Source organism: Callithrix jacchus, chromosome 5 (genome assembly GCF_049354715.1).
Source record: "Callithrix jacchus isolate 240 chromosome 5, calJac240_pri, whole genome shotgun sequence".
Taxonomy (NCBI): Eukaryota; Metazoa; Chordata; class Mammalia; order Primates; family Cebidae; genus Callithrix; species Callithrix jacchus.
In genome coordinates, this window is record NC_133506.1 from 90,701,937 (window position 1) to 90,717,553 (window position 15,617).

General features: G+C 44.1%; 1 protein-coding gene across 1 annotated transcript in view; it reads right to left on the minus strand.

Moving 5' to 3' along the window:
• Positions 1-15,617, minus strand: part of PITPNC1 (phosphatidylinositol transfer protein cytoplasmic 1) — a 311,718-nt gene that overhangs the window by 135,558 nt on the left and 160,543 nt on the right. Inside the window, exons 3-4 of the mRNA XM_002748676.7 lie at positions 2,416-2,504; positions 1,132-1,139 (exon numbers count right to left, since the gene is read on the minus strand). Coding sequence (XP_002748722.1) covers positions 1,132-1,139; positions 2,416-2,504 — 97 coding nt within the window. The remainder of the gene's footprint in view (positions 1-1,131; positions 1,140-2,415; positions 2,505-15,617) is intronic.

The following is a 15,617-nucleotide window of genomic DNA, read 5'->3' on the forward strand; positions in this document are numbered from 1 at the left end:
CGAAGCCTGTGCTGGGGCCATTTATCTACCTAGAATTCACGCATCATTCTTTCACTCAATAACTATGGATCGAGCACCTATGATGTGTCAGGTACCATGCTCCTCCCGTACAGGCATGACAAATCACTTTCTTCCATTTCTCTCACCACTTCTCTTTTCTTTGGCTATTTGGATTGAAATAAAAAATTCAACTCTTAACACAGCTCGGAAATACATAACTATTGGCCGGCCACGATGGCTCACACCTGTAATGCCAACACTTTGGGAGGCCCAGGTAAGCAGATTGCCTGAGGTCAGGAGTTCGAGACCAGCCCGGCCAACATGGTGAAACCTCATCTCTACCAAAAATAAAAAAATTAGCCAGGCGTGGTGGTACACATCTGTAATCCCAGCTACTTGGGAGGCTGAGGCAAGAGAATGGCTTGAACCCGGGAGGTGGAAATTGCAGTGAGCTGAGATCATGCCATTGCTCTAGCCTAGGTGATGGAGCAAGACTCCATCTCAAAGAAAAAAAAAGAAAATCATACCTATTTTCTTGTTGTGATAGGCTGACGTGTGAGCTGCTGGGGAAAATGATCTGAATGAAAATACCACAACACAATGATGTTATAGGCTCTCTCTCTCTTTTTAAGTCTAAGTAATAACCCTAGAGGCTCTTAGGTAAAGAAGTAATTTTATCAAGCTACAGAGCTGCCCAACCCAGATCTCTGATGTGCAAAATAGTTCTCACGTCTGTCTCTTCACTGCCAAGCTTCTCCAAAGAGGAATCACAGCCGATGAGTAAGAGCCCCACCTTCTTTATCAATAACTACCATCATCTCTTTAATATCACATTGCTAGAAAGTATTCTTCTATTACAGTGAACTATAACCAATAAAGCAGTCAAGCTATTTAAAAAGTTAATTACATGAAGTGACTATCAAGGCACTTTAAGATAGAATTCATATTCTTGAACAAATGAGAACATTCAAATTATTGCATCATATATAACGAACGATGTTTAATAGCCTACATTGAAACATTTCTGACTCTGAATTATTCCTCTTTTTAAAACTTACTACATACAAGAGACACTCCAATTCCACCACTGATCATAGACGAAACATTTAAAAATAATTAAATGAAACTTACTGTGTATTCTGTTTCCACATGTTCATTTGAAGAAGACAGGAAAGAAAAAAGAGACAAAAGATGATTTAGACCATGCTTATATGCAATATAAAACCACAGAACTAACAAATACTGATCAACTATAACTACGAAAAATGTACTAACGAAACTTTCATAAATACTGAATGTCTCCATGTTTGCACTGAAATTCTTTCACGATACTTCTGTGGTTGGGCAGATAGGAACCGTAAGACAAGATTCAATTAGCCTATAGGCTTGTGGCTAATTAAAAACCAAAGAGTTGGTATTATAAAAGCAAATGAAAGACTAATAATTCCAGTAGAGCATTTCATTAACCACAAAGGAAATCTTTTAAGTGGAAAAGCAGCTTTTATAACAAATAAGAAGAGTTTGTTATGATGATGTTGAGGTGGGATTTCAAATTCTAGCGTGTCTGAGGGCAGGAATCAAACCTGAGTTTTTCTGGCCACAGTTTCTGGGACAGTATTCAGTACAGAAGAGTTTATTACCATCACATTGCAAGTGAGAGGGAAATTGATCTTAAGGATTTTCATATTATCTAATAGCTAAGGAAGTCATCTGGGGGCAGAGAGACCTCACAGAATTTTTTATACAAATTATGTTCAAAATTTAGAGTGGTAAAAGCAAACACATCAAAATAAGCCACTTGTTTATAGACAATCATACCCATAAATTACTTGGGAATTATTGAAGAAACAAGGAAATAAGAATCATAAAACCTCTGGAAATATCTCTTTCAAGATCTTCACCTCCCTTTTCCATAAGCTTTTTTTTTCTTTCTTGAGATGGAGTCTCATCGTGTCACCCTGTGAGGTTGGTGTGCAGTGGCACAAGCTTGGCTCACTGCAACCTCCACCTCCTGGTTTTGTATTTTTAGTAGAGACAGGGTTTCACCATGTTGGCCAGGCTGGTCTCAAACTCCTGACCTCAAGTGATCTGCCTGCCTCGGCCTCCCAAAGTTCTGGGATTACAGGAGTGAGCCACTGCGGCTGGCCCGGCCAGGCCGCAATAAGCTATTTATTGTAATTCTAAGAAGGAAGATAGAATGGCTTAGCTTAACCCTCCCCCGCCACCGTCACCTGCCATCTCTATGTCTCAGTGTTAGAAGAAGTACTGATGACCTACAAGTAAAAATAACCAAAAAGGAGAGGGATACTCTGGGCTCCCACAAGGCCCTGCTTGGATATCAACGATAAATCAATGAAATTCAACTACACTATGTCCTTGCATTTACTACATGTGGCATATGGTTGTAGGACTCACCTGTAATTGTGTAGGGATAATAGTTCCAAGCCTTCTCTGTAACATAAAATATTTTGGGGACGACAGCTCTAGCCCAACCAGGCAGTTTGCTAAGAGAAAAGAAAAAAAAAAAAAAAAGACAATTAGTGTCTGTTCAGAGTCTCACCACACTACCACATCTTACCACATCTTTCTGGATCAAATGCTGGAGAAATCAGGGGAGTTCTGGGGCATCTCTTTTTCTCTGCAGCTACCCTTTTCTCATCTCTCTGGTCCTTGCCATAGTTAATTGCTTCCCATGCATATTCGAGTGCTCTCAAAATGTGTGAAGGCAGAAGGCTACAGCCCTGTGGGGGACTCCATCACACTGTCAGCCTGTTCTCTTTGGATTTGCAAAGACACGTGAATTCAGGGTCTCAGGGGTTCCATGTTTGGAGGGGTCGGCCAGCCTGACCTTTGTCTCCTAGGAGGGTTATCGTGGAATGTTTAAGCCCAAACATCGGCAGGGAGAAGAAGTTAATCTTGGAGACAGACTTCAGCCTAAGCAGCCCATATGAGTGACCTTTTGAGAATGGACGAAAGCAACAGAGAGCACAACTCAGAGACAGGAAGAGTAATAAAATGCAGTTATAGTGGGTTGGATTGTGTCTGCCCCAAAAGATACATCCACAGTCTTAACCTCCAGTAACTGTGAATATGGCCTGCTTTGAAAATAGGCTCTTTGTAGATGTAATTAAGTTAAAGATCACAAGAAGAAATCCTTCCGGATTTAGGGTAAGCCCTAACTCCAATAACTGGTATCCTTCTAAGAGAAAGGAGAAAGAGATTTGAGACTCAGAGACACGCCGAGGGGGAGGCCATGTGGGGACAGAGGCAGAGATGGGAGTGACGTTGCCACAAGCCAAGGAACGCGAGGAGATGGGACAGAGGCAGGGGACAGACTCTCAGTTTCCCCAGAAGGAAACGACACTGCCAACCCCTTGATTTCGGGTTTCCGGCCCCCAGAACTGCTAGAGGAGACATTTGTGCTGTGTTCAGCCACCTAGTTTGCAGTGATTTGTTTTGGAAAGTTATTAGAAGGCCCATAAAATGGTGCAGTCATTCCTCTGGAGCAGCCATTTGCAGAAAACAAATCCCCAAAAGGCACAGGTCCCAGGGTCTTTTGCAAACCAAAAACCAATGAAATTCTGTTTTTCTTCAAAGGCAAACCTTAGAGAACAGTGCAACCCTCAGCTAATTCCTTAAACATTATATTGAAATATATAATGTTTCTATTCCTTAGGATATATCTGCATGATTTCATTTTTATCCCAGCCCAATCGCCAAGGGTTTCTGTCCTTCCAGAGGCAACCATTTGATTCTTTCCTACTCTGGGGACTATAGCTAAGTGTCTGGGATGCTCATGTCTAGCAGTTGATCCAGAGAGTCGGATCCAGGGAGATGACGTAAACCCTTAGCTCCTTTGGGCTGCATGTTGGCAATAAGAAACATCAAGAAGCAGTTTTGAAGCTGGGCACAGTGGCTCATGCCTGTAATTCCAGCACTTTGGGAGGCTTAGGTGGGCATATCACGAGGTCAGAAGTTCAAGACCAGCCTGGCCAACATTGTGAAAGCCCCATCTCTACTAAAAATACAAAAATTAGCTGGGTGTGGTGGTGGGCACCTGTAACCCAGCTACTCAGGAGGCTGAGGCAGGAGGCAGAGGTTGCAGTGAGCCAGGACTGCACCACTGCACTCCAGCCTGGGCAACAGAGTGAAACTCCATCTCAAAAGAAAAAGAAAAAGAAAAGCAGTTTGGAATTCCAAGCTGATAGAACCAGGAAGCTGGAAGAGACATGGAGCTAACAGAACCCCAAGTTTCAAAATCCTCCTGGATGTGAAATCTAAACGACAATCAGAGCTGTAAAATACTGTACCTGGCCTGTCTTTCCCAGTTGTTTCTCTTATTTCTGACAGCATCCAGGCCTGGCTTTTGAAAAGACAAAGATGGATTCTCAGCAGCTGGCCGGACCTAACTCATAGCTCCGGGCTGTTAATCAGGGTTGAAACAAACAGGAAAGCAAAGCTCCCCAGAAGTTGAGTGAGTGTTAGACAAAGACCCCTGCTTTCAGGAGGGCTGTGAGGAGTGAGTGAAGCAGTCTGATCTTTCACATAACAATTCTTGCTGCTCTAATGCAGAATTTTTCACTCCTATAAAATCCTCTCCGCAGTAACTGCTCATTTCCCTGACGTTCACACTGCTCAAAAGGATGGGGTTTTTATAGCTTTTGCAGATGATGTATTTCATCCATCACTGAAGTTGGAGTGCAACTCAGGTGACGCTGACAGTGGGAAAATTGCACTGGCTCGTGTGCAGGAAATGGTCATGAGCAAAACTTCCCCTGGTTCCTTCCTGTTTGCCCCCACACCCCAGTGCAATGTGCCAATGGCTAGTGTGGGAAGATGTGGATTCTAGCTGTAGGCAGGTGATTTTCTTGTGCTTTTAATGGACTGACACAGGGTTGGAGAATCTCCCTTGAGTAAGCAAGGCACTGTTTTGTTTTGTTTTTGAGACGGAGTTTCGCTTTTGTTACTCAGGCTGGAGTACAATGGCGTGATCTCTGCTCACCGCAACCCCCGCCTCCTGGGTTCAAGCTAATCTCCTGCCTCCCCTGCCAAGTAGCTGGGACTACAGGCACGCGCCACCATACCCAGCTAATTTTTGTATTGTCAGTAGAGACAGGGTTTCACCATGTTGACCAGGATGGTCTTGATCTCTTGACCTTGTGATCTACCCAACTTGGCTTCCCAAAGTTCTGGGATTATAGGCGTGAGCCACTGCGCCCAGCTGGCACTGTTTAGCTTAGACAAAGAACGCATGTCTCCCTAAGGTATTAAAGCCCATTCTCCACTGTCCTCTTGTGGCCAGGGGTTCCATTTACACTGCACCCCTCCTCAAATTCCTCATGCACAGTAGTACTCTGGGGCCCAAGTACCTCCTCACTACATAATTCATTCCCTATAACATTTTAAAAGCCTCCCAGCAGAACCATATACTCCTGAGCAACCATCATTTCCTGGAAGGGAAGTGAAAATTATGGGCAATTTTCCATCCATGTTGAGAATTTTCATATTTGTAAATGGCCCGTCAGGATTCCAGATTCTAGAATCTATTTTAGCTGTTTCAGCCACCATCTTACACAGGACATGCAGAATGATAATCAATGAGCTTTTCCATTGAGATGGCCTAAAAAACCACAATCATTTAGTCAAGATGGCTGATATTTCATGGAACTCTTCTTTCTTTTTTTGGGAGATGTCTCGCTCTATCTCTCAGGCTGGAGTGCAGTGGCACGATCTTGGCTCACTGCAACCTTCACCTCCTGGGTTCAAGCGATTCTCCTGCCTCAGCCTCCTGAGTAGCTAGGATTACAGGCATGTACCTGCAAGCCCAGCTAATTTTTGTAATTTTTTTTTTTGAGACGGAGTCTCACTCTTGTTTCCCAGGTTGGAGTGCAATGGCGCTATCTCAGCTCACTGCAAGCTCCGCCTTCCAGGGTCAAGTGATTCTCCTGCCTCAGCCTCCTGAGTAGCTGGGATTATAGGCATGTGCCACCATGCCTGGCCAATTTTTGTATTTTTAGGAGAGACAGGGTTTCTCCTTGTTGGTTAGGTTGGTCTCGAACTCTCAACCTCAGGTGATCAGCCTGCCTCGGCCTCCTAAAGTGCTGGGATCACAGGCGTGACCACCGCGCCTGGCATTAATTTTTGTATTTTTAATAGAGACAGGGTTTTGTCATGTTGACCAGGCTGATCTCGAACTCCTCAGGTGATCCGCCTGCCTCGGCCTCCTAAAGTGCTGGGATTACTGGTGTGAGCCACCACGCCCGGCCTGGACTCTTCTAATTAGTCTGGAAAGGAGGCTCCTTCTGGTAGTTTCCAGGCCAGGCATGAGAGGCATTTGCAACAAGTCCATGATGTGCTATTTAAATATTTTTAAGCCACTAACACATCTTCTCTCAGCCCCCAATTTCCCCAGAGCCCATCATTATTCGAAGCATTTGTCTGAGAAAGTAAAATTTATTTTTCCCTGCAGCAATGATTTATCAGGGCCTGCAAAGGAAAATGAAATTAAATTAGTCCCCACTGTTGCTGTCACTTTCATGATGTATACTGTCACACAGCCTACAATTCCAAGAAAAAGTCTGTCACTCAAACTCACTCCCAAGTGCCAAACAAGAGCCTCTCTGCTAGAAAGGCAGCAGGTTTGAATCAAGTCTCCTTGGTCTGTGGGCTAAGATCAAACCTCCCGATGGCCCGTCTCACCAAGGCTCAGGCTTTAGAGACACTGGGGAAAAGGAGGGGCAAAATGATACCATAACCCATGTCGTATTTCCCTAGATGCTTTGTCAATGCTTCCCAAAGACAGATTTTTCAAAAGCTCCGGTTTCTTACTTTATGTATGTATGTATGTATTTGAGAGGGAGGCTTCCTCTGTCACCCAGACTGGAGGGCAACGGCGCAATCTCAGCTCACTGCAACCTCTGCCTCCCAAGTGCAAGCGATTCTCTCGCTTCAGCCTACCAAGTAGCTGGGATTACAAGCATGTGCCAATACGCCTGACTAATTTTTGTATTTGTAGTAGAGACAAGGTTTCACCATGTTAGCCAGGTTGGTCTCAAACTCCTGACCTCAAGTGATCCACCTACCTTGGCCTCTCAAAGTGCTGGGATTACAGGTGTGGGCTTCCACGCCCGCCTGGTTTCTTGCTTTTAAATGTTGATATGAATAGAGCATATCAATGACAGAGCCAAGGGGCCAGCTCTTTTGGTTTGCCTGGCAGCTACCTGGTTTTAACACTGAAAGTCCCATATGCCATAAAAGCCCTCAGTTCCAGGCAAACTGGGACAGTTGGTCACCCTAGAACAGGGGTTCTCACTAGAGGGAGATTTTGCATCCCCAGGAGACATTTGGCAATGTCTGGAGGTTTTCAGTTGTCTCAACAAAGGTAGGGTGGGGTGGGAGGTGCTACTGGCATCTACAGAGCAGAGGCCGAGGATGCAGCTCAACCTCCTCTGATGCACAGTACAGGACCCCACAGCAAATAATGATCCAGCCCAAAGCATCAGCAGCAATAAGGTTTAAATCCTGGCAGATCGTCTCTCATCTCATACATTCCCTAAGGTTCCCAAAATCACGACTGACTTGATAAGAATGTCCTGGGGCAGATGTAATCGGAACTGGTCTCAGGTTAAGTATGTTTACCTACTTCATAAGGAGCTTCTGGAGCAGAAACCACAATCATTCTTCCATTAGAAGCTGCTGGTACTTTATATTCCATATGATCACAAAATTCCTCCTGGTGCCTAATCCCGCAAGGCAGTGTATGTTCACTTGGGATTTGCTCCAGGAGGATTTGAACATCATTAGGCCAAATGTTGTCTAAATGGAGTCTAATTTCATTTTCTCAACACAGGTCAGAATTATGGCGGTCTTAAGTAGAAATTTTGTTTTGTTCTTTTCTTTTCTCTCTTTCGGGACAGGGTCTCGCTCTGTTGCCCAGGCTGGAGTGCAGTGGTATTATCGCGCCTCACTGCAACCCTGACTTTCTGGGTTTAAGTGATCCTCCTGCCTTGGCCTCCCTAGTAGCTGGGACTAAAGGCATGCATCACCATACCCAGCTAATTTTTAAATGTTCTTGTAGGGACAGGGTTTCGCTATGTTGCCTGGGCTGGTCTCAAACTCCTGGGCTCAAACAGTCCTCCTGCCTTGGCCTCCTGAAATGCTAGGATTACAGACATGAGCCAGTGTGCCCAGTCTTTACCATAACTTAAACATTCCCAGCAGAAAAGACAGCCCTGAGATTTTCTCCTCAACAGCATGCCTAAAACCTGCCATGTTCTGCACTTAGATTATGCTCAAATAAATGCAGCTCATTTTAAATAGCTACCTTCATATCCTCATTTCTCACAAGGTAGTCCAGGAGGAATACACTGACCTTCTGTTTCCTCGTTACACTGACCTTCTGTTTCCTCGTTGCACTGAAACTGGCAATTGACATCTGTTTGATTCATAATCAATTGCCCCCATCCACTTCTATGTGCAGTGATTTCTAGGGTCTTTAAATCTCTTCTCCAGCTGCTCTGATTCATCTAGTTACTCTTCTAAGTGATTGTTCTGGCTGGTCTTTTAGTTGTGCTCTTAATGTAATTGTTTATATGGCAGTGGGGAAGTGAGCAGTTTCCAGATCAGAGCTATCACCTGTGGGAGGCAGGGTGTCCGGGGCCTCCCCCGCAGGGACTGGCCAGAAACCAAATTCCTTGAACTCCTTGAACTTGGACTCATGAACCCCACCCCCGACCTCCCTAATTAAAAAGACAGTTTGTGTGAGGATTCTGGGAAAAGGGGGCTCCCTCCCGCAGGTTCATGGAAGGCCCTGCTTGGACAGCATCGGAGTCAAATGGCCAGTGTGCTGAGAAGCCCCTGGCGAGGCGACACAGGATACACCATCATCCACTAGCAGTGAGGCAGAACCAAGGTGGAAACCTCCTGGCTGGATGCTCTCGGAGATCCCAACCAGGACTAAACATTCTGTTTCTACGATTTCCCACAGGAGCACAGGGGAGGAGGCCCAGCAGCATGAGAGTCCCTGGCATGCCCTTAAGTACTGAGATCGGGACAGAACACCATAGCATGGAGTGAAAGGGTGAAAGGAAGCACCTCATGTGCTCTATTATTTTCCATAGCACTTATCACCTTCTAAAAAATATATATATATAGTGTCCCTATATATAAATAACATGTAATATAAATAAGTATACAGACCATATAAAGTTACATATACTAGATGATATACCATTCTTTATTATGGCTATTGTGCATTGTCACTTCCAACTGGAATGCAAGTCCCACCAGGGCAGGGATCTTTGTTCTGTTCACTATTGCAACCCAACACCTAAAACGGTGCCTGATGCCCAGCAGGTGTTACTCTCTGTGTCAGTGTGTATGTGTGCATATATATGTCTAGACTGTGTGTCAAGTAACTTGCCCAGCTATTACTAGATAAGGAGCCATTTTTCGAACATGGCATGGGCATCATCTATTTTGGTAAAAAAATTAATATAGCCCAGGCACAGTGGCTCACGCCTGTAATCCCAGCACTTTGGGAGGCTGAGGCGGGCAGATCACCTGAGGTCAGGAGTTTGAGACCAGCCTGGCCAACATGGTGAAATCCCATCTCTACTAAAAATAAAAAAACTTAGCCAGGTGTGGTGGCACGCACCTGCAGTCCCAGTTACTCAGGAGGCTGAGGCAGGAGAATCACTTGAATCTGGGAGGTGGAGGTTGCAGTGAACCAAGATGCACTGCACTCCAGCTTGGGTGACAGAGTGAGACTCCATCTCAAATAAAAATATATATATATATATTTATATATTTGTGTGTGTGTGTGTGTGTGTGTGTAAATGATAGAGAGACCCATATTTTATGTTATGTTATGTTATGTTACTTACAGACAGAGTCTGACTCTGTCACCAAGGCTGGAATGCAATGATGCAATCTCAGCTCACTGCTATCTTCATCTCCTCCCAGGTTCAAGCAATTCTCATGCCTCAGCCTCCAGAGTAGCTAAGACTACAGGCATGCGCCACCACAACTGGTTAATTTTTGTATTTTTAGTATAGCTGGGGTTTCACCATGTTGGCCAGGCTGGTCCCAAACTACTGACCTCAAGTGATCTGCCTGCCTTGGCCTCCCAAAGTGCTGGGAGACCCATATTTTAGAAGCAGGGTCTCAACTCGCCCAGGTTGGAGTGCAGTGGTGTCATCATAGCTCACTGCAACCCTGAACCTTTGGGCTCAAGCAGTCCTCCTGCCTCAGCCTCCTGGATACCTACAACAACAGGAGTATGCTACCATGCCTGCCTAGATTTTAAACTTTTTGTAGAGACAGAGTTCTATTATGTTGTCCTACTATGTTGTCTCGAACTCCTGGCCTTAAGGGATCCTCCTGCCTCAGCCTCCCAAAGTGCTGGGATTACAGGTGTGAACCACCATGCTTGGCTTCAATTAATATTTTTTGAATGAATGAAGATTGTCTTTGTATACCCAGAAGTTAATAATGACCATAAAGAGTCTTAGAAAAATAGCCTGAAAATGAGCTATTTGGTCAGAGTTTATGTCTCTGACTCTTTCTCTATCACCTATTGCCCGGGCAGTGGAATCTCCCAAAACCACACAAATTCTGGGCACTGAGCTTATTTGGAGGAAGATCTGGGAGAACAGGAAGCAGAAATGGGAAAGAGAGACCCAAGCTGTGACCGCCAGGTTCTACCAATGAGCTGTTAGATCAAAGGACCAGCTGGTAGCTTTGCATGTCTGGTTAAAAAAGGGTTTGTGACTTAGGAAAGCTTTATCCTCTCCTACCCAAAGCCACCAGAGGCCAGGAGACATTGCCATGGAAGGCAAGGGCCAGGTAGCAGGAACAATGTTCTCCCTCTGCATATCAATTCAGGCATTAGACGGAATCACCGTTAGAAGCTGGCAATCCTCCCTGACTGGCAGCTGCCAGCACAGCCTAATTAATCCAGCAGCCGGGGTGGTGAAGAACATGACACTTCATGGCTGAAAAACAAGCCTAAAAATAGTCTCCAGTTTTTCTCCAGTGTCCCTCTACCCCCAACCCCCATCCCCTCCCCTCCTGGGCTTCAGCGGGAAGGGATCCAAGAGATGCTAGAGATGAAGTGAAAATAAAAGGTGACATAAGAAAAGTCCACCTTCATATGTTTCTGGGTGACAGGTTTTACTTAGAATCACTATTCTAGAATTTGATTAGTATGCCCCCATTCCTTGGATGCCAGTTGTAACCAGGATTTTTGAAGACAAGCCAAGACATACCACTTGCTTGGTTAACCGAACTGGATCAAAAGCCCAAGCACAGACCAGGCACAGTGGCTCATGCCTGTAATCCCAGCACTTTGGGGGGGCTGAGGTGGGCAGATTACCTGAGGTCAGGAGTTCGAGACCAGCCTGGCCAATATGGCGAAACTCCATCTCTACCAAATATATAAAAATTAGCCCGGCATGGAGGCGGGTGCCTGTAATCCCAGCTACTTGGGAGGCTAAGGTGGAAGAATCACTTGAACCTGGAAGGCCAACGTTGCAGTGAGCCAAGATTGCACCACTGCACTCCTGCCCCTGGGTGACAGAGTGAGACTCCATCTTGGGAAAAAAAAAAAAAGCCCAATCACAGCTACCAAGTGTATTATTGTATTAGCAGTAATGTAAATGTACTAATGCATTAGTACTCATATACCAACGAGATTAAGCAACCATCACAAGGGGCTATGTATCAATAGTGTGCTAGATGCTATAGGAGGGTCCAGAGGATGAAGCAACCCCACAACCTCTGGGAAATGAGAGGCATGTATTAAAAGGACGGATGGCATTTTCAAAGGATATTAGACCCAATTAAAAAATTGGCAAAGGAATAGACATTTCTCCAAAGAAGATATACAAATGGCCAATGAATGCATGAAGAGACGCTCAACATAATTAGTCATTAGAGCAATGCAAATCAAAACGACGAGATACCACTTCATACCCACTAGGATGGCTGTCATCAAAAAGACAGACAATAGCAAGAGTCACTGATTACGTGGAAACATTGGAGTCCTATTGCATTGCTGGTGGGAATATGAAACGTGCAGCCACTTTGGAAAACAGTTTAGCAGTTCCTTTCTCCCATTCACTGGTAGCCCAGGGCTTGGTCTGGGAACCCAACGGGACACTTGTGCTTGGGATGTTGGAACAAGTGATGGAAAGAAAAAAGGGACAATTCAGATCTACCCAGGCCAGCTGTGGTGCTGATGGAAGCAGGCAGCAGAGGTGGGGGTGGGGTGGGGGCAGAATGAAGCCATCTGGTTCTGCTTAAAGATAGCTGTCATCATGGAGCTATTGATTTCTGCCCACTCTTAAGCCTCCAGATGAGCCTCGGGGCTTCTAATATCTTTCCATGAAACGTCCTTTCTGCTCAAGAGACTCAGTTTCTCTTGCTGGCAACTGTGGGCCATGAAGCTAAAGCCTCAGGCCTCCTTTTTGGCCCATCTCCCGCTCATCCCCCACAGACGACATAACCACCAGCCGAAGCGGACCAGTGGTCAATAGACGGATGTTTACACTGTCTTTGCTTAGTGATAATAATTATTGTTGACTCTAACTCCCCTCTGAGCAACTTTCTCATTTCCACATTAACTGGAGAGAAGGTTCTGATTACACAGGCTTTGAATATTTCCAGTGCCTCTCATAATTACTGTGGGTAATCAATAAGGCAGTTTCTGAATGTGGTTTGGCTTTCCATACAGATAGATGTAAGGAAGAGAATCCACTCACTACACCAGCTCATGCGTTCAGGACCATAGGTCAATGATATTTCTCTGTGTAAATTGTTAAATGGGCACTGGGAACATCTTAGTTACAGCCAGTCCAACTCTCAGGACCCACTCCCCTGTGGATTTATGAAAATGCTGAAACCAAATGGCCTTGGACCGTACCTTGATCATAAGGCAAGAACCATGATCATGGCTTATTCCTTAAGGGATTCTCTCCAGTGCCTGCACAAAGTGTTGTACGTGGTACATTTCAGCAAATATCGTTCAATGAATTACAACTTGGAAGCAGCCCCACCCACAAGGCAGTCAGTGACTTGTACATGTAGGTCTTGAGTCACCTTGAGGTGTCTCTAGGTTGTGACGATTAAATAATGGATTTGGTTTTATTTTATGATTCTGGGGATTTATCTAATTGATATTCTGTCCATGTTTTTCTCTCTTGATAAATCATAATCTTTCTGGTTCTAAAATATGCATCCATACTCTACCAAATACACCAAGAACTTTGTAAAATTATGAAATGATGGACCTAGTTTAGAATTGTGCAAATGGAACTGAAAATATTTCTTTTCCTGGGCCTCTTTGGTTACTCAGGTATGCTGGAGGAGAATCAGGACAATCAATGTCTGATACATAGTTTGAGTGTAGAAAGTTGCAGTTGAAAAGGATCTTCCAGGTTGTCTAGCTTAACCAGCCACCCAATATGTTCAACCGCCTATTAGCTGTTTGAATCTTCTTCAGGACACCCTGACAAATAGGGTCTCGCTCTTGCTGAAACACCTCCAGCAACAGTAAAATCCACTATAAGGCACCCTATGGCATTCCGAGACAGTTTGTGTGTTTGCAAATTTCTTCCTTAACCTGAGCCTAAGTCTTTCTCCCAGCATTCCTATCCACCAATCTTGGTCCCATTTGTCTTGCTAAGCAAGGTCTCTGGCATACACAGGTCTGATTCTTCTCCATCTAATGGCACCATGATACATCCAAGTCTAGCTCTTCCAGGTTAAATATCCTTGGTTTCTTCAGTCGTTTTTCCTATCACTTGAGTTTCTAGTTCTTGAGTTACTAGATATAGTTTGTCTATATCCATTTTAAAGTGTGCCATTTAGGAACAGACAAAAATATTCCAAGTATGTTCTGACTAGTGGAAAATTGGGCAAGATTATCAAGTACATGATTTTAGATATTTTACTTTACTTTTATTGAAGCAGTTGAAGAATAATGTTTGCAGCTGTATACCTATTACATACACACTCAAAAATTATTGTGCGTGTGTATATCTATGTATATGTATAATTGCTTCGTATTGAATTATCAACTAAAATCACTGTATTTCTTTCAAACAGGCCATTGCAAAGTTATCAATGTTTCATCCCACACTTATACAATTTGTATTTTGGGATCCAAAGACAAGACCATATACTTGCCTCTATTTAATTTCATCTTGATAGAAAACCGCCTGTAATTTTAAACTACTGAAGTTTTTCTGAATCCTCACTCAGTTTTTATTTTATTTATTTTTATGTTTACTATAATTTTTTGAGACAGAGTCTCACTCTATCACCCAGGCTGGAGTGCAGTGGTGCAATCTTGGCTCTTTGCAACCTCTGCCTCCCAGGCTCAAGCAATTCTCCCGCCTTAGCCTCCTGAGTAGCTGGGATTAAAGGTGCCTGCCACCACTCCTGGCTAATTTTTGTATTTTAGCAGACAAGGTTTCACCATGTTGGCCAGGCTGGTCTCAAACTCCTGACCTCAAGTGATCCATCTGCCTGAGCCTCCCAACCTGTGGGATTACAGGTGTGAGCCATCACAATCAGCCCTCAGTCAGTATTTTTAAGTTATCATCCTTCTTGGCTGTAGGTGTCTCAAGGGTATGGAAAGGACACTTTCTAGATGTATATATTTTGTATTATACATATTCTGCTTATGTAAAAGATACCAAGGAATGTTCCAGGGGGAACACTTCCTTCTTTTTTTTTTTTTTTTTTTTTTTGAGATTGAGTCTCACTCTGTCACTTAGGCTGGAGTCCAATCTTGGCTCACTACAACCTCTGCCTCCTGGGTTCAAGCGATTCTCCTGCCTCAGCCTCCCGAGTAGCTAGGATTACAGGCATGCGCCACCTCACCTGGCTAATTTTGCATTTTTAGTAGAGACGGGGTTTCTCCGTGTTGGTCAGGCTGGTCTCGAACTTCTGACCTCAGGCAATCCACCCACCTCAGTCTCCCAAAGTGCTGGGATTACAGGTGTGAGCCACCGCGCCTGGCCCATTTTCTATATTTAGCCAGATGTTGGCTTAAAAAGTCCAGTAGGACTGAGTTCAACTTCTGAGTCACATGACTAAATCATATTATTTCTAAGTTACACATAGAATTTTCTCTCTTGGTTGCCACTATCCATCATCTGTACCTTTTTGGTTATTCAATCGGTCACTAATCCACCCCAATTTTCACAGTAGGTAGGCTGCATTTCTCCACCTAATTTACTTTAAAAATATCTATTTAATCGTGGAAAATTTCACATATATAAAACAAATCAAGAGAAAGATAACAGACATGCATGTATCTACCACCCAGAATTTATATTTTTCATTTTATTTTTAAATTACAGTAAAATAGACCATTTCTGGTGTACACTTCTGAATGTTAACATTACCATTCAGATTTAAGAAACTAACATTTCCTATATTTGTGATAATCTTCCTCCCTTTAAAAAAGGAGTAGGCCAGGTACGGTGACTCACACCTGTAATCCCAGCACTTTGGGAGGCCAAGGTGGCAGAATCACTAGAGGTAAGGAGTTCGAAACCAGCCTGGCCAACATGGTGAAACGCTTTCTCTAATTAAAAAAATATAAGGCT